Source organism: Solanum lycopersicum, chromosome 8 (genome assembly GCF_036512215.1).
Source record: "Solanum lycopersicum chromosome 8, SLM_r2.1".
Lineage (NCBI taxonomy): Eukaryota > Viridiplantae > Streptophyta > Magnoliopsida > Solanales > Solanaceae > Solanum > Solanum lycopersicum.
In genome coordinates this window covers 55,224,258-55,244,204 of record NC_090807.1, presented here as the reverse complement: position 1 = coordinate 55,244,204, position 19,947 = coordinate 55,224,258, and the positions used below count along the sequence as shown (strand labels likewise).

Sequence of the window (19,947 nt, the reverse complement as noted above, 5' to 3'; positions counted from 1 at the left end):
TAAATGATCTTTACTAGAATTTTTTGTTGTTTTTATAAATTAATGATTAATATTTGTTCGTTATGATATCCGTCTTTTTTTTTTTCAAATCGAGTTAATTTGGAGTAAGTTCGAATTCATTTGGAAAAGCAAATCTAGATACACATGTTTGTGATTTAAGACAACTTTTATGTATGTATTGCAAGTTCAAAATTTTAATCTCAGTTGAGTATGTTTGGACTATTTCAAAAAGGAGTAAATTTGTAAAAGTAAATAATTTTATAAGACATGTTAAATATCGACCCCAAAAATGAATATTTGTACACATCTGTTAATTGACTAGAGTGATCAAATTAATCCGTGAAATAAATGATTGGCCTAATTCATTCAGACTTTTATGAATTTAGTTCAAAATGATTTAAAGAAAAAATCAACGAGAGTGACCATTGTGTCATCTAACTCACTCTTTTAACCTAACTATCAATTTAGCACAAGCAACTAATAAATTAGTGGTAGCAGTGACCACTTTTTTAAAAAAAATTATTAATGTGCAGTCACACAATTAGACCTTGACATTGTATAATTCTTTTCGATTCAAAGTACTATAGTTGTCAATTTAAACAAATAAAAGAGAATTAACTTTTTAATTTCTTTTACCATCAATATTTATTATTTTAAAGTTAAGAGACATATATATAAATAAAAATTAAAGAATTAATAAGAGATGTATTAAACAATTCTCCTTATTGCTTTTTCTTTTTTTTTTAAAAAAAAAATTGTGCTAAATTTTATGATGACAATTAAAAAGGAAGGACAAAAATATGATATTGCATTGCTTTGTATTTTTTCCATCCGTCTTCCTTACTTGATGTTTGTTGTGTTTTCATATCTATTGATTCCGATTAGTTTTCTTCTTCTCCTTTTCTAAGAGTTAGTAAAATTTTGAGACATTGATTTAGTAAGGTTCATTTCATATTTTGTGATCATGATATTATTAATTTTTTTATTCGATCGGCCTATAACACCTATTGAGTATACATGTGATGCAAATAATAGCACTAGCAAGCTCTCTTTATCTCTGTCAATGACAATATACTTTAGAAGCTTGGTGATTCACTTGCCATTTAGAAAATTAGATTTTCTCTATCTCTATGTGCATCATATTTATTATTTCAGACAATGGTGTAGCATTGACCAAATATAATAAATTTTTATAAACTTTTGTACGGATAACATTCAGTTTTGAGTATATTTTCATCTTTTACGCTTTTATTAATATAACACCCGAAATTTTCAAATTATAAATCCGTTTCTAATTAAAATAGAATGACAACTACATTAATATCTCAATTGTTGAAAATATCACAAGTTCGGATGCAAGTGTTGTCATATATTTTCTTGTTCAACAATAATTGTCCACTATACTAAGATAATTGTCCAATAATATTTGTTCAATTTAGAAAATCAAGAGATAATTCATCTTTTGTTTCTATGTTACCATAGCTATGAAATACTATTTAGCATCTAACACATTTTTCAAAATATTAAATTTAATAAAATTAAAAAATAAAATAATAATATTATTTATTATTTCTTCTAAAATGTATCAAATCGATAATGAACAACTATTCATTGATAGAGCACATTATATACATGTGAAGTGTCTAACTGCTCACATGATTAGTTCAGATGCATTGCCAATCATTTTCTACCAACTTCTGATATCATACGATATATTATTATATTAAAATATAATATATTACATAGATAATGCAAGACTATCAATATATTATTTGAGACTATAAAATTGACAAACAAAAGTAATGCATTTTAATTTCGAATTTTACACAAATATCCAAATGGTAATCAAAAGCTACATAGCTAATGCCAAATTTTATGCCAAGAGTGTTCTATAAGGTACTCCTCTATGTCCTATATTTATTGATCATATTAATTATTCATATTATTAAATTAAAAAAATATTAATTAAATTTTTTATATTATATTTACAATTAATTCTTCAAAAAAATATTATCTTTTTATTCACTAAATATGCACAAGTATTTTCTAGAGTTGGATCAAAATTTTAGAGACACACATTAACTAAACTAAAATCCTATTACTCCTGAACTTATTTTTTTTTTGTGATTTTGTTCACCTTTTTTACTTACGTGGCATCCAAATATCTCCCACACGCTTCAATTGCGTGGAGTCGCGAAGTATGCCACGTAAGACAAAAGATGCACAAAATTAGAGAGAAGGTCCAAAATAGTCTCTCATCTTTGATTTAAGACTTGAAGTCATCCTTGAGTTTTTACATGGAGCACTAACAATTCCTCATGTTTGCATTATTGGTGCACTTTTGGTCCTCATTCAAAGTGCACCAATATTGCAAACACGAGGGATTATTAGTGCTTCATGCGAAAACTCAAAAAATGACTTTGAGTCTTAACCTAAAGGTGATACAATATTTTGAACCTTTACTCACAAAATTACAAAAAAAAAAAATATCACGAGAATAATAAGATCTTAGTTTAGATAAGTATGTCTCTGAAATTTCGATCACAATCTAAAAAGATACTTATACATTTTTTCTTTTTTTCGTGATATCTTTAATATGTCAGATAAAAAATTGATTATTAACTAATATAAAACAGAGAGAATAGTGTTTAATAGGGCATACAATAGAAAAAAGAAGTCGTGGTTGGCGGTTTCGATTGAAGAAAAATGGTGTTAGGTGACTTGCTACATCAATAGCTATGAACATGTCTTTGTTATTCCTCTCCATTTTTTGAGTCTCTTTTTTTTCTTCTTCTTATTATTTATACATTTCTCTCTATCCAATTAGCTTCCATAAACCCTATATCTCTTTGACAAGGGCGGGTCAACGTATTTGGGGGCCTAAAGCGAAATTTCAATTCGCAGCCTAAAATATAAATAACTTTTATGTATATTTTTATTCAAAATTTATTTTTTTTACACTATTTAGATGAAAACTATCGGTGTACAATATTTTTTTTCAGTTATTAATTTTAGACAAAATTTTATCAACTCAACATTAAAAAAAGTCATTTCAGTGAGATAATTATTCTATATATTGTTAACATAATGCTATAAGTAATAAATTGACAAATATTAAATAAAGATAAGAGTTAGAATCATAGAATTTGACTCAAGAAGTTGATGATTTGATATACCTCATGCTTCAAACTTAAATTTAAAAAGAAACGAAAAAAAATTTGTAATTCACTTTTTAAAACAATTTTCACTATTAATTCTTATTTTTTACAAAGTACAAAAGAAGTTAAAGAGGATAAAATAATATATTTTTAAAATATTATACTTTTTATCATAAATAACCAATTTTTTCAATAATTTTTTAATACATAATTTATTCTTGACAAAAAATTTGAGGCTCCAGGCAAGGGACTTATTTTTAATACATAAGAGCCGGCCCTACTCTTTGTCTCTTCTCAATATTTTGCTTTTTTTAGCCACCCTTTGATTTTTTCTCACAAAAAATTGCACAAACTATACATTTTTCTATTTCTATTTTAATCGAAAAAATACTTGTTTTGAAGAATTTTTGACTTTTTAGAGTCGCCACTTAACTTTTAAGAAAACTTTTATTTTCAAAAGACTTAACAGAAAAATCGTGTGAAAATGCTTTGAGGGTTCGGGGATTCCTATTAACGTCTTAGGAAGGTTTTGAAAGCACCTAAGACGTTCCGCTAGGAATCCCTAAACCCTTAAAGTATTATCAAACGATTTTTATGTTAAGTCTTTTGAAAATAAAGGTTTTTGTTAATTTTCTTAAAAATTAAGTGGCGTCTCTAAAAAGTCAAAAAATCCTTCAAAACAAGTATTTTTTCGATTAAAACAGAAATGGCGACTCCGGTGGGGAGCATTCAGATTATATTACCGGTCCTAGACCACCTGCAATAGTTTCACTAATTTTGACTATCTCACTGAACTTTCCTCCTAGAATGAACAACATCCTATTGTAATACTCCGGCTCTTGAATGCGCACAAAGACTTCAATAATTTTTTTTCTCGTTCATGGGAGACCTAACCTTTGCAACCTCTATTCTCCAACAGTAGGCATACTCTCGATAACTTTCTGTAGAATTCTGTTTGATTCTCTTGAAAGAGTATCGATCAGGAACGAATTCTACATTATAATTGAGCCTTTCTATGAAGTATTTAGCCAGAGCATTGCAACTTTAGTCATTGCTCGATTTCTTTAGAAAAAAAACCATTCCAAAGCTTTTCCTTTCAGATTTCGACTAAAGAGTCGCATCAACAAAGCCTCTTTTCCCTACTCCAATAAGTTGATCACAATAAGCCTTCAAATGAGTCAAAGGATTTTCGACTCCACTAAAAGTATCAAACTTTGGTACTTTAAAACTTTCTGGAAGCTCCATATGTGGATGACGACACAAAACTTCATAATTGAATCCTACCATGTCTGTAGTGTGTTGAAAGTCGTTTATTGCATTCATGACTTCCTCTCAGATATTTTGCTCAGCCTTTTCTTTCCTGACCATCCACTCATTTTCCTTTTTCTCAGAACGTTCGGGTTCAAAATGTGTGGTAAGAGGAGGGTACGATTTAAGTGGTATTGGAAGATGAAATGTGGTTTTTAGAGAATTAGGTTGAGTGGTAGTTAGGTTTAAGACAATTTCGGTAGGAATTTGATGATTGAGAGGAAAATTCTGGAGAATGTTGATATCTGGATTTTGAGAAGTAGGTGACTTTTGGTGTGAGGAACTAGCATGGTGCATGTTAGGGGTGGTTAATTCAATGATTGAAGATTTTAGAATTGTAAAGGTGGTTGAATTGTTTGGGAAATATTCGGACGTTGGATCTGAAGTAGGAAAATGGAGTGGAGGTCTCTTGGGTCTTATCCATCTCTGCCCTCATTGCTGCAATCTATTGGAACAGTTGTGCAATCAACTTGTTCTATTTAGCAATGGTAGTCTCATTTACAATAATTTCATTCAAATCAGTATTCTCAATAGTTTCAACCATTTTCTCTTTGCCTTTTGACGAACATTGGTTGGATAAGGAATCTTTGGGGTCTTTGGACCCGGTGAAGTATGAATGTTAACCCAATTTTTCAACACAGATCAGTTTTGAGTACCTGACTAAGAAAAACAACTCAAAGGCAAATGTGTTAGTCTGTGTCGATGATATTTAATACATTTAATAGTATTTTTACTTTCAGACCCATAAAAAACTTGATTGAGATCTCTTTTGGAAAGTTTTGATAAAAGAAAATCATCACATAGTAGATCTTGGAAATAGGGACGATCTCTCGACTTCTTCAACCGACTAAGATTCCAAGTTCTAGTTTTGCCAGTTTCATTTCTAACTCTTTTAGGTAAGCTTTTATGAGTTTTTATTATCTTGGAAATTCCTTTTTTTTTTGTTTTTATATGGCTTACTGTTAAATGATGTTATTTTCAATTATATATTTTTGTAAGGATTGAGTTCCTTTTTTCTTTGTTGTAACGTTTGATTTGATCAATTATATGAATAATTATTTGAAAAGTTCGAATCTTGCTGAAATGTTTAGGATGTTTTGGGTTTGATAGGAGTTGTTGGCTCTTTTATAATCAAACTAGGTAAGGATCCCGATTTTTAGTAATGTATGGAGTGCTGAGTAATATATTTTTTGCTTTTTCTTTATTTATCTTTTTGGATTTATACACAATATTTGTAAGTATCATTAGTTGACATACAATTAACAAATTGAATTATTGGAATTCATAAAAAAAATGGTCTTCAGTAGTTCACATACCATTATCAAATGTTGTTGACCACAAACTCAAAAATTAATGCCTAATATTCGTGATCAAAAGCTTCTTTACGTCATATTCAGAATATTGCATAAAGTGAAACATACCATAGTATTGCATAAGTTCAATAGGCACATCAAATACACATTAATATTTCTTCACTCTTCAGATTAGATTACAGAAGAAATAGTTTGAACACTATGCCATATTAAGTTTGGACGAAGATGTCTGCCTTAAATATTAAGTATCACCAAGCGTACAACAGATCACATACTTTTCATTTTATCAAGTATTTAATGATTTATTCATTGTATTCATACCATAAGTACAAGTATGTGTTATGAAGGGATGGTGTTCTTGGTCGCAGAAGGTAAACAAACAGAGGATTTCAACCCAAAAGGTGACAGATGGAACATTAAAACAAACATCCCTATTTTGGGAACGGAGATCTGTAAGAACATATGCGTCGTGGGAATCCAAATATAGAAGATTACTGTCGGCCTTGCGAGACGTTTGTATAAGGAACTGAAAGGGTGGTGGAACTGTGCAGCAGACTTAAACTGTGTCGGTTGAATTAGAGGATAGATACAACAAAAGTGAAGAACAGAGGAGGGAATGAGAACGTTTTGGTGGGGGCGTTATTTGTAGGAATTGGCGATGGTATAGAGTAGGGACAACGTTTAAGTATGGATGTGTTTGTTTGGAGTGGAAGGGTATTGTTGGAACTAAAATAATTTAAAGGAGAATTCTGGCCTGTGGTGGCACCACGTAGGCCGACATAGGATTCTCCTTTATATATATATATATATATATATATATATATATATATATATGATACCAACTTATAATATGAGGGAAATGCTTTGCTTACATAATTTAGAAAGTTACTCTATAACCTTGTAATGACAATCTAATAAAGGGGGTGATGAATTGATAGACTTTCTTGTGGGGTAAAAGAGCCTTTTTAATGAAGAGATTGACATAGGTTTTTCATTTCCATGCTATTTTCAATGCCAAAATGAAGTGCTGAACCTGAATCTTTGTGCCGGAAGATGCTGATTGCAGATAAGGTTAATGCTGCTTAACATTCCTCACATGGATGGCAAGAATTGAATTCTTATGAGCGAGAATTCCAGTTTTATCTTCTGAACTCACTCTTAAAAAAATTAGTGTAGTTGGCGGATTGTCTTTACATCGCCCAGTGCATAAGAGAGATGTAGTTGCCAAGACGTTCTACTCTTTTGGATTGTCTACGTATACGGGGAGCATTGTTGATTCTTCTTCTTAGAGAGCTGAAGAAAAGATCGGAGTGCTAATTTTGAATCTTGGAGGACCAGACTCGCTTCATGATGTCCAGCCTTTTCTGTTAAACTTATTTGCTGATCCTGTAAGCTAACAATCAGTCTAACTCCTTTTATTTTTCCTAAGCTGAAGAATTTGAATAATTTAGTTTCATTGTTTGTGTTTATGCTTATTGTATGAATTTTGCGTGGCAGGATATTATACGGATCCCCAGATTATTCCGTTTTCTCCAGTGCCCATTGGTACAATTTATATTTGTTCTCCGAGCTCTGAAAAGTAAGGAAAGATGTGCTGCAATTGGAGATGGTTCTCCCTTATGAAAAATAACAGATGAGCAGGTACAGAAAAACCTCTTTTTATTTATGTGCTCTGTGCTAACTTATTTTTATTTCATTATGATGGTTCGTTTTCAACTTGTTATAACCCTCTTAAGCTCATCATTACAGGCAAGTGCACAAAAAGTGGCATTAGAAATAAAGGAAGTCTCAGCTAATGTCTATGTTGTGATGCGGTACTGGCACCCGTTCATCGAGGAAGCTGTTCACCAGGTAGGCTTAAAATTTATCCTTGATCCTTTCAGTGGACAATTTCTTGTCTTGATTTTTTGTTTAATCATGTCTGTGTCTTCTCTCATGTGCTTCCGCTATAATCTCAATAAGTTATTCGAACACTAGTTTAATTTATACTTTTCAAATAAATGTAATTTGTTTTGAGATCTTGAACACGGGCACTATTCACAGAAGTACTAATTAACAAGCACAAATTATAAATCTTTCTTCTAAATAAGAATAAAGAATCAATAAAAAAATATAGTAATTCTGTTAGGTAGAATAAAAAATGGTAGAAGCGTAGATCCTACACATCTTACAACTAGTTTGGCAGTGTTTCTTGATTTCTGTCATTTTGTTACCGTATGACGTAAAATATGTTTTCTGTAGCACATTTGTTACAAATCCCAGCTTGTATTTTACTGTATAATAAGTATAAATAATGGTATACCATATGCTTTTTCATTCTATATCTATGTTTTCATTTAACTTGTATTAAATGTTCGCTGCAATTGCTCTATGTTCTGAGTTTCATTGTCATATTTAGACTTTGAGCTTTACATAGAAAATGGAGTTTAGCTCATCTCTACTATTCCTGCAGTTTCACAGGTGTATGTATGTATGTGTGTGTGTATATATATATATAGATATCATGTTTTCCTTTTCCGTTTTTTTACAGGTTCTTATGATCATACACTTTGTCTTACCGTAAAGCAATATTATCTAGGATCTTGATTGTAGTAATCTTCTTTTTTACTAGTAGCTTCAGAAAAAACTTTTTATCGGGGAAAGTAGCAGATGAATAATAATGGATTAAGTTAGCAACAATAATAACAGATGATTTTCTACTTAATGGATCATTAGCGGTGGTGGAGCAACATTTAATTAGGGGGTTCATCCGAATTTCCTTCGGCGGAAAATTATATAATTTTTACATGGTTTAAATATTTTTTAGTTATGTAGTAGATGTCGAACCCTCTTCGGCTACTTCGTGTCTATTTCTTCAATGTTTGAACCCTCTTACTGATAATTCTGGCTCCGCCACTAATAATGAGATATCTATTTTATTGATTCTCTGTCTCCCTACCCAAAAAATAAGTTTTAAAAGGAGAAAAGAAATAAAGAAGAAGAAAGACGCCTCTCTCTCCCTCCTTCCTTCATGTAGTTTTAGGGAAGATTCTGAACTAAAGGTTTCTATGTTCTTTATGTTATATCCTCATCTCTCCTCTCTTCTCTCTCTTTTCTCGTCCTCCTCCTAGAAAACCTTCTGTCTTTTGTGAATCCCAACAGTAATTAATTTGGATTGGACTTCAGGCCTGATTTGCTTTCGGCCATGCATGTGTAAAATGTCTAAACCTAAAATAAATATTGTACATGAAGCAGAAGAATAAGTTATCGATTACAAGAATCCATGTTTAACAAGAATTAAACCTTAATCGTGAGCTAGTAGGGATTATGTGAATCCTTGCTATCAATTTCATTCTCATTTAGCTCCATTTCCAATCTTCATTACATTAGGTTCTCTAAGCCGTTAATATTGCTAGATTTTCTATTGACATATATGTTCCCTGAAGAGATTAAAAAGACTCTTAGTAAATTGGAGACATACCAAGAACACTAAGCCTTAATCTCAACTAGGGTGATACTGCTAAGGGATCTTTTTCTTTCACCATGCTCTATTTTCTCCAAGTTGCATGGATTCTGGGAGATTATTGATATTTTGAGACAGTTTCCTATAATTATTATGTTTTTTCACTCCTAGAAACCATTGCATCAGAAGGTCTACTTAGGATATGACCAAAGCATTCAAGCCAACTCTCGTTTTCATCAGTATGTGTAGCATTTATTAAAAAGTAAGCAAAATCCAACTAAAAGAATTATTTGATAAGTACTAATGATCCTTTTATTGATAAAAGAAATTACTAATCAATGAAAAAACATCTGATAAGTACTACTGAACTAAATTGGGGGACTAAAAAGCATTTTACAAGCAAAACCTGGATCAAAGAAGTTCCTTTTCAGCTTGCAATATATTAAAATATAGTTTTTTTTGTTTTTTTGGGGTTTTTAAGTCCACCTAACATCCTTCTAAGTCCATCATTATTATGTTTCATATAATAAGCTAACTTGTCTGTCAATGTCCATTTATTAGGAGCTAATGTTTTGCTCTGACATTTGTTTAAATCAGTTCTGCTAAGAATATTCAGTGTTATATAGACCTCCTCTAAAAAAGTGATCTGTACTATTATTTACTGATTTTGAATTGGTAAATAACCCCTTTTGTTGAAGCCTGGCCAAGAGTAATTCACATTTCGAAGATAGTCATGGTCATTTTCATTTTTATGAAGCGAAATTGACAGTTTTAGCAATTATGTGTTGTGTTCTGAATATATTGTTTGGAAATAATACTGAATAAAATTCATTATGCTCTCTTTTCATTAATATATCTGGATGAGATAGTTTTGGCTTCTGGTAAGCAGTCTTGTTAATGTGCTCTGCTTTTCTTAGCAAGCTTGTAAAGACAACCTCACTACTTTTATGTACAAATATAGTCAAATAGTTATATGCTGGTACTTTTGATGAACTTCTTGCTATTAATTTGAGATCCTATATTTTTTAATATATTTAAAAAGATTTGTGTTCAATAGGCACGTCAAATACACATTAATATTTCTTCACTCTTCATATTAGATTACAAAAGAACTAGTTTGAACACTATGCCATATTAAGTTTGGACGAAGATGTCTGCCTTAAATATCAAGTATCACCAAGCGTACAACGGATCACATACTTTTCATTTTATCAAGTATTTAATGATTTATTTATTGTATTCATACCTTTAGTACATGTATGTGTTATGAAGGGATGGTGTTCTTAGTCGTAGTTTTTAAACAAACAGAGGATTTCAACCCAAAAGGTGGCAGATGGAACATTAAAACAAACATCCCTAGTTTGGGAGCGGAGATCTGTAAGAACATATGCGTCGTCGGAATCCAAATATAGAAGATTACTGTCGGCCTTGCTGGACGTTAGTATAAGGAACTGAAAGGGTGGTGGAACTGTGCAGCAATCTTAAACTGTGTCGGTTGAATTAGGGGAAAGATACAATAAAAGTGAATAACAGAGGAGGGAATGAGAACGTTTTGGTGGGGGCGTTATTTGTAGGAATTGGCGATGGTATAGAGTAGGGACAACGTTTAAGTATGGATGTGTTTGTTTGGAGTGGAAGGGTATTGTTGGAACTAAAATAATTTAAAGGAGAATTCTGGCCTGTGGTGGCACCACGTAGGCCGACATAGGATTCTCCTTTATATATATATATATATATATATATATATATATGATACCAACTTATAATATGATGGAAATGCTTTGCTTACATAATTTAGAAAGTTACTCTATAACCTTGTAATGACAATCTAATAAAGGGAGTGGTGAATTGATAGACCCTCTTGTGGGGTAAAAGAGCCTTTTTAATGAAGAGATTGACATAGGTTTTTCATTTCCATGCTAATTTCAATGCCAAAATGAAGTGCTGAACCTGAATCTTTGTGCTGGCAGATGTTGATTGCAGATAAGGTTAATGCTGCTTAACATTCCTCAAATGGTGGGCAAGAAATGAATTCTTATGAGCGAGAGATTCTAGTTTTATCTTCTGAACTCACTCTTAAAAGAATCAGTGTAGTTGGGGGATTTTCTTTACATCGCCCAGTGCATAAGAGAGATGTAGTTGCAAGGACGTTCTACTCTTTTGGATTGTCTACGTATCCGGGGAGCATTGTTGATTCTTCTTCATAGAGAGCTGAAGAAAAGATCGGAGTGCTACTTTTGAATCTTGGAGGACCAGACACGCTATATGATGTCCAGCCTTTTCTGTTAAACTTATTTGCTGATCCTGTAAGCTAACAATCAGTCTAACTCCTTTTATTTTTCCTAAGCTGAAGAATTTGAATAATTTAGTTTCATTGTTTGTGTTTATGCTTATGGTATGAATATTGCATGGCAGGATATTATACGGATCCCCAGATTATTCCGTTTTCTCCAGTGCCCATTGGTACAATTTATATCTGTTCTCCAAGCTCTGAAAAGTAAGGAAAGATATGCTGCAATTGGAGGTGATTCTCCTTTACAAAAAATAACAGACGAGCAAGTACAGAAAAACCTCTTTTTATTTATGTGCTCTGTGCAAACTGATTTTTATTTCATTATGATGGTTCGTTTTCAACTTGTTATAACCCTCTTAAGCTCATCATTACAGGCAAGTGCATTAAAATTGGCATTAGAAATAAAGGAAGTCCCGGCTAATGTCTATGTTGTGATGAGGTACTGGCACCCGTTCATCGAGGAAGCTGTTCACCAGGTAGGCTTAAAATGCATCCTTGATCCTTTTAGTGGACAATTTCTTGTCTGGATCTTTTGTTTAATCATGTCTGTGTCTTCTCTCATGTGCTTCCGCTATAATCTCGACAAGTCATTCGAACACTAGTTTAATTTATACTTTTCAAATAAATGTAATTTGTTTTTAGATCTTGAACACGGGCACTATTCACAGAAGTACTAATTAACAAGCACAAATTATAAATCTTTATTCTAAATAAGAACAAAGAATCAATAAAAAATAGAGTAATTCTGTTAGATAGAATAAAAAATGGTAGAACCATAGATCCTACACATCTTAGCATCAATAATAACATATGATTTTCTACTTAATAGATCAAGAGATATCTATTTTATTGATTCTTTGTCTCCCACCCAAAAAATAAGACTCATAAGGAGAAAAGAAATAAAGAAGAAGAAAGACGTCTCTCTCTCCCTCCTTCCTTCATGTAGTTTTAGGAAAGATGCTGAGCTAAAGGTTTCTGTGTTCTTTGTGCTTTATCGTCCTCTCTCCTCTCTCCTCTATCCTCTCTCTTTTCTCGTCCCCCTCCTCTACGGAAAACCTTCTGTCTTTTGTGAATCCCAACAGTAATTGAACTGGATTGGACTTCATGTCTAGCTTTATTAAGTGCCAAGTCAAACAGCTTCTTTGGGCCTGATTTTCTTTTGGTCATGCACGTGTAAAATTTATAAGTCTAAAATAAATATTGTACATGAGACAGAAGAATAGATATCGATTAAAGTAACCTATTTTTAACTAGAATTAAACCTTAATCCCGAGCTAGTGGGGAATGTGAATCCTTGCTATTAATTTCATTCTCATTTAGCTCCATTTCTAATCTTCAATACATTAGGTTCTCTAAGCCGTTAATATTGCTAGATTTTCTACTGACATACGATCCCTGAAGAGATTAAAAAGACTATTAGTAAATTGGAGACACATCAAGAAGACTAAGCCTTAACCTCACTAGGGTGGTACTACTAAGGGATCTTTTTATTTCCCCATGCTCTATTTTCTCCAAGTTGCATGGATTATGGGAAATTATTGGTATTTTGAGACAACTTCCTATAATTATTATTTTTTCACTCCTAGAACCCATTACATCAGAAGGTCTACTTAGAACATGACTAAAGCATTCAAGCCAACTCTCATTTTTATCTGTATGTGTAACTTTTATTAAAAAGTAAGGCAAAATTTAATTAAAAAAATTATTTGATAAGTACTAATGATCATTTTACTGATAAAAAGAAATTACTACTCAACTAAAAAACATATGATAAGTACTACTGAACTAAAATTGGAGGACTAGAAAGCTTTTTACAAGCAAAACCTGGATCGAAGAAGCTCCTTTTCAGCTTGCAATATATTAAAATATAGCTATTTTTTGTTTTTTTGGGGTTCTTAAGTCCACCTAACATCCGTCTAAGTCCATGATTAGAACGTTTCATATAATAAGCTAACTTGTCTGTCAATGTCAATTTATGAGGAGCTAATGTTTTGCTCTGGCATTTGTTTAAATCAATTTTGCTAAGAATACTCAGTGATATATAGACCTACTCTAAAAAAGTGATCTATACTATTATTTACTGATTTTTCAATTGGTAAATAAACCGGTTTTATTGAAGCCCGACCAAGATTAATTCACATTTCGAAGATAGTCATGGTCATTTTCATTTTTGTGAAGCGAAATTGATAGTTTTAGCAATTATGTGTTGTGTTCTGAATACATTGTTTGGAAATAATACTGAATAAAATTCATTATGCTTTCTTTTCATTAATATATCTGGATGAGATAGTTTTGGCTTCCGGTAAGCAGTCTTGTTAATGTGCTCTGCTTTTCTTAGCAAGCTTGTAAAGACAACCTCACTACTTTTATGTACAAATATAGTCAAATAGTTATATGTTGATACGTTTGATGAACTTCTTGCTATTAATTTGAGATCCTATATTTTTTAATATATTTAAAAAGATTTGTGTTGAAATTCTTGGGTGGAACATGTTTCTGCACCTACTTGATCCCAGCCAGCAATTATCTTTCAATGACACCCAAATGAATAGTTGGGATTGAATGGACCTAAGAATCACTTCTCCTGTGAGCTGGAAATTTCGTAGGTCTTAAGTTTGATCTGAATTTGAGTTCCCTGTGGTGGTGCAGATAAAAAGAGATGGGATCAAAAAGCTTGTTGTACTGACTTTATATCCCCAATACTCTATCTCTACAACTGGTTCAAGTGTCCGCGCCCTTCAGAATATTTTCAAGTAACTCTCTTTTTCTTTTCAATTTGGTTACTGCATATATGGAGTCTCATGTTCTTAAAGTGAAGTATGAATATACATTTTTCTGTCTCTAATCAATATCTTAACTTTTTGTGCACTCCAAGAGAAGACGCTTATCTTTCCAGATTGCCAGTTGCTGTCATTGAATCCTTGTACCAACGGCAAGGTTACATCAAAACCCATGGAAAGCTTGATTGAGCAAGAGTTACATAATTTTACCAAGCCTGAGGAGGTAGCATATCTAATTTCTTTAGTTGTGTGGTCGTACATCTGATCATCGTGGTTATGCTTTTAGTTTGGTGATGAACCTTTATTATTACTGGGAATCTTTTACTATTTACAACTCAATTCTAAGAGGGATGTATTTTTAGGTCATAATTTTCTTTAGTCCCCATGGAGTGCCAGTCTGTTATGTTGAAAATGCTAGTGATCCGTATAGAGATCGGATGGAAGAGTTCATTTTCTTGATAATGAAAGAGGTGAAAGGTAGAGAAATCAACAATGATCATACCTTGGATTACCAGGTTTGTCTAAAAGCTAAAGTCCTCCAGATCACATTTTGTGTTACCCGTAGTTCTCCACATTCTGCAATACCATGTACATTCAGCTCTTCCTAATGGTTCCCTCTAATTGATTTATTAGATATAGGAAATAAGTGTATTTTTCCACGCTGCAGTGACTCAAAGTTCAGTTTAGCCAAATTCTATGTGCTTTTACTAATCAGTATTCACGTCAAAGTGGAACTGTTCCATATTTTAGTTTAGTTAAGAATGTCTCTAAAATTTTGATCATAATCTAAAAAGATACTTATACATTTTTTCTTTTTTTCGTGATATCTGAATATGTCAGATAAAAAATTGATTATTAATTAATATAAAACGGAGAGAATAGTGTTTATAAGGCCTCCAAAAGAGAAAAGAAGTCGCGGTTGGTGGTTTCCTTTGAAGAAAAATGGTGTTAGGTGACTTGCTACATCAATAGCTATGAACATGTCTTTGTTATTCCTCTCTGTTTGAGTCTCCTCTATTTATTATTTATACATTTCTCTCTATCCAATTAGCTTCCATAAACCCTATATCTCTTTGACATAGGCGAATTAACGTAATTGGGGGCCTAAAGCACTATTTCAATTTGTAGCCTAAAATATAAATAACTTTTATATATGTTTAATCGAAATTTATTTTTCTTAGTGGATATGCATTTGATTGGGATCAGACAACTGCACCAAATCAACAAACGTCTCAGGCAGGTGGTTATGATTACTATAGTCAGCAGGCACCCCCACAGCAACAACAAACACCTGGAGGTTCAGCTGCTTCAACTGATACTACTGCCTACGGATACAATCAGCCTTCAGCCACAGGTTACAACCAGGGAAAGAGCTACTCCCAAGATGGCTACGATGGATATCATGCACCTGCTGCTCAATCTGGTTATCTGGGTACTAGTTATGATCAGCAACAAGGTTATAGTGATACTCCGAGCTATGGGAATGTACCGAACCCTACTTCTGATAGCCACAACACTTCACATGGTAAGCAAGGTGATGGTAGTCAAGCACCTGCACCAGCTCAATCATCAATGGGCCAACAAGGCTATCAATCTGGCCAGCAGCCCAGCACTACTCCTAGTTACCCATCTCAAGACTCTACTCAAGCTGGGTATGGGATGACACCTACTTCCCAAGGTGGTTATGGTACCCAGTCAACAATAGGTTATGGTACCCAGCCAGCAGCAGGTTATGGCCCCACTCAATCCCAAAAGCCTCCGACTAGTCATCCAGCTTATGGTCAGCCTCAACAATCTCCTACTACGCAAGATGGATATGCTAAACCTCCACCGCTGTAGCCCGGGTATCCACAGGCAGCAACTGCTCAATTAGGTTATGGTCAGGGTGAATCTGGGATTCAGCGACCTCTATCTTCTTATGGCCCTCCAACAGCTCACCCTGGGTATGAGGCTGCTAGCTATGGGCAGCATCCACCACCTTACAGTAGTGGCTATGCTGGCGGTTATGTGCAGCCTTCGGCAGCGTACTCTACTGATGACAATGGTGGTGAAAATACAACATCCCAGCCTGTTCAACCTAGTAATTGGGGGGGGGGGGTTCTAAAAGCCTCACCTCAGAGTTAATGGATGCTACTTGGAAGGATCAAGTGCTAGCTAGCTCCTTTATATATATATTGTTTCCATATTTTGTTATGCTTTACGTTGGTATCATGTTAGGTTTCTGGTGTATTAAGAGAGTCTGAACTTCAGTTTGTTTGTCTCTTGAGTACTTATGTGACCATGTTGGTCAAACCTTTTTTCTTCTTTCTAATATAAAAAACCTCTTAAAAGGATGTTTTCTTTGTAGGAATGCTCACTCCCCCCCCCCCCCCTTCTATCGACTTAGCTGATTAAAAATTAGTTGAAAATCATTTTTCGGGAAAAAAAACTTATTTTTTATAAATAAAAAGTTATGCATGTTTCCAGTGTCAAGATTTGTACTTTTTTGTTTCATTTTACCTAGCACATTCTTGATTTTAATTTGTCCCAACAATATCTCTCTAAATTTTAAAATAATGTATTTTTATATTTCTTATGTTCTTGAGATATGATTGATAGTCAGCATTAAATTTTAATATCTTTTTAAATCTATTTTGTGTACAATTAAATATCATTACATAAATTGGGACGAAGGAATTAACTAATTGTTGTTCTAAAATGGCAGGAGTCTAAAAGATTAGGTGATTGACATTATTGATAACTTGATAATGATAAGCATTAGGTGTAAGAAAATATTTGATAAATAAGTATGTTTTGTGTTAAAGCGAGAAACTAATTTTATTTTATAAATATGATACATATGTTCGTAGATGTATTTACAGAAATTATAAATTAAAAAAATACTTTTTTTGAGTAGAATAATAATGACGAAAATGAGACAGGAGGGAATTGTTCGAATGATAATTTGATATTGTGAATAAATAAATAAAAGTCAGTGACCAAAACATTTCATCACTCCTATCCTTTTAATGTATAAATTCACTTAAATTTTGAGGTGTTTCTCACCCTTTAAGAAAAGTATGTTAGGACATAAATTGCACATAATTTTTCATTTTAATCCTTATTAATTATTGTCAAAAATAACTAAATATTAATTATAATGGCTAATTTTAATACTAACTTATAGGGTAAAATTGAAAATAATATCTTAAAAAGTATTGAAGATTGAAAATTTAAGTCAATTTGAAAAATAGAAAAAAGCTGAAAGTTTAAGTTAATCAGAAGAGTAAAATAGACTTGGAGTGTGTTTGGTATGATGGAAAATGTTTTCCAATTTTCTCATGTTTGGTTGGGACAAAAGTCATGGAAAATGTTTTCCAAATCAACTCATTTTCCTCAAAATTAAGGAAAATGACTTCCATTCAAAAATTAAGAAAAACATTTTCCTAAACTCTTCTCCAACTTTAAATTACATTTTTTTGGCAAAAGAAATAATTTTAAAAATATTTCAATTTCAAAATATGTATTTTTCACTGGATCCCAAGCCCCCCATCCCACCCACCCACTACTGCCCCCCCCCCACCCCCTCCCCTCCCAAAAAAATTTGAGTTCGTTTTTTAAAATATTTTTATTTAAAAACTCCTACCTCCCTCCCTCCACCCGTCAGCCCTCTTACCCACTCCCTACCAGCCCCCCACCCCCACCTCCCAAAAGAATTAATTTTTTTTAAAAAAAATATTTTCAACTTCAAAATTTTATTTTAAAAAATATTTTCTAACTTCAAAATTTTATTTTTTTCACCTAACCCCTGCCCACCCACCCCCGCCACCCCCACCCACCCACCCACCACACACACCCAAACAAAATTGTTTCTAAAAAATATTTTCAATTTCATAAATTATTTTCTACTCTTCTAAAAACTAAAAGATGTTTCTCAAAAAACATTTTCATTCATAAATCAAACACTAAAAATCATTTCTAGAAAATATTTTCTACTCACCAACCAAACATGAGAAAATAAGTCCAAAATCTACTTGTTTTCCAGGAAAACATTTTCTAGGAAAACATTTTCCTTCATACCAAACACACCCTTGAAGTTTTAAATTATAAGCATTAAGGCGTTCAGTAGTACAATTTATTTATTGATGAAATAAATATGTATTATTATAGTAATATACAAATATATATATAATCTACTACTAATTCACCAACAGAACCCTCTGTCTACAGCAGAAGGAGGCATCATAATTTCGATTTTGGAGGTGATTCACTCTCTCTAATTCTCTTCTTTCAAATATTTGTTTGACGCCCTTCAATTTGTCATTTGTATAGGTTAGGTTAGGTTAATCGCCTTCTTGAGGATTTATTTCATGTTTTCAATTGCAATTTATGTTGAAATCTTTTCTTGGAAATATTTTATGTGTTTGTGGGGTGGTAAAAAAACTGCATTTTAAATGAAAAATTCAGATTATGTGAAATTCTATAAAGGGTAAACAAAAAAATTAGAACTTGTGAGTTATTTCATGTGCAATGATAAAATGTGTCTGTAGACAATAAAATTCGCGTCGAGAAAATAATAATCAAGAGCGGAAAATTATAGCAACAATCGATTTTATTATTTCAAATGCGAGTGTTACAATCTCTATAATTTCTCTGAATTCGCCTTTTCAAATATAAATTCAAGGGCTTTAAAGCTTGTTCTTGAATCTACGATTAACTTGAACTTGAACTTTATCTTGATCTTGACTTTTATTTGAACTCAAGGGCTTCGAGCTTGTTCTTGAATTCGGTGGTCTTGATCTTGATCGTTCTTGAACTTGAATGCTTGAATTCTTAAACTTGTAGCTTTGTAGAGAATTAAATGGCGTTTGTACCACAGAGTTTCTCTAGCTTCTTGCTTAGAATTTTCTCTCTCTTTTCTGAATTATGAGGACCCCTATTTATAGTTTTAGAATAGAGGAGTTGCTATTGGAATAGGATTCCTTTCAGCCAATCAGATTGAAGTGACATGGCATTTGGGCTTTTATGGAGCGGGCTTGTCATCTTTGACACGTGTCATGATTCTATTGGTTTTCTTATTTGACTTAGCATGCCACATCATCTGCACACGTGGCGCCAAGATGGGCTCTAGAAATGAGATGAGATTGGGTTTAACAAATTGGGTTCATCCAATGTAGCCCAAATCAATTAATTTAGACTTTAATTAAATCCATATTTATTGGACTTAAATATTTAACTCAATTATATCAATCCACAATATTTATTTGGATTAATATATTTATGAATTCAATATAATCCGAATCATTTTATAAATTTATATTTAATAAATTTTAAATGATTAAAAATGCTCCCTGCTTCAAGTCTTGTCGAGATATTTTATCTTTTAGAGACTAGGCTTGAAGCATTAACTGGTTACTAATTTCACCTTAGTTAAAAACGAATTATAATTGAATTAACAATTGTAATCCTACTTAATTTCATATTCATATATATGTTTTATTGCCCAAGCCAAAAAGAAATTGTAATTGAACTAGGAATTGTAATCCTACTCAATTTCATATTCATATTGTGTTTTATTGCCCAAGCCAAAAAAAAATTGTAATCGAATTAGGAATTGTAATCCTACTCAATTTCATATTCATATTATGTTTTATTGCCCAAGCCAAAAAGAAAT

The 19,947-nt window shown here is 32.4% G+C and overlaps 1 protein-coding gene across 1 annotated transcript; it reads left to right on the top strand.

Moving 5' to 3' along the window:
• The first annotated feature begins 14,755 nt into the window (after positions 1-14,755).
• Positions 14,756-16,537, top strand: LOC138338049 (uncharacterized). The gene is made up of 4 exons (XM_069288514.1): positions 14,756-14,809; positions 15,501-16,074; positions 16,168-16,374; positions 16,512-16,537. The coding sequence occupies exons 1-4, from the start codon at positions 14,756-14,758 to the stop codon at positions 16,535-16,537; spliced, it is 861 nt and encodes a 286-aa protein (XP_069144615.1).
• Positions 16,538-19,947: the final 3,410 nt, after the last annotated feature.

Bases quoted from the DNA above. Each gene is read 5' to 3' on its own strand.
- LOC138338049 (XM_069288514.1), top strand. From the start codon at position 14,756: ATGAAAGAGGTGAAAGGTAGAGAAATCAACAATGATCATACCTTGGAT. The intron at 14,810-15,500 runs GTTTGTCTAAAA...GATTGGGATCAG, and splicing joins ATCATACCTTGGATTACCAG to ACAACTGCACCAAATCAACA. The intron at 16,375-16,511 runs GTAATTGGGGGG...GTATCATGTTAG, and splicing joins ATCCCAGCCTGTTCAACCTA to GTTTCTGGTGTATTAAGAGA.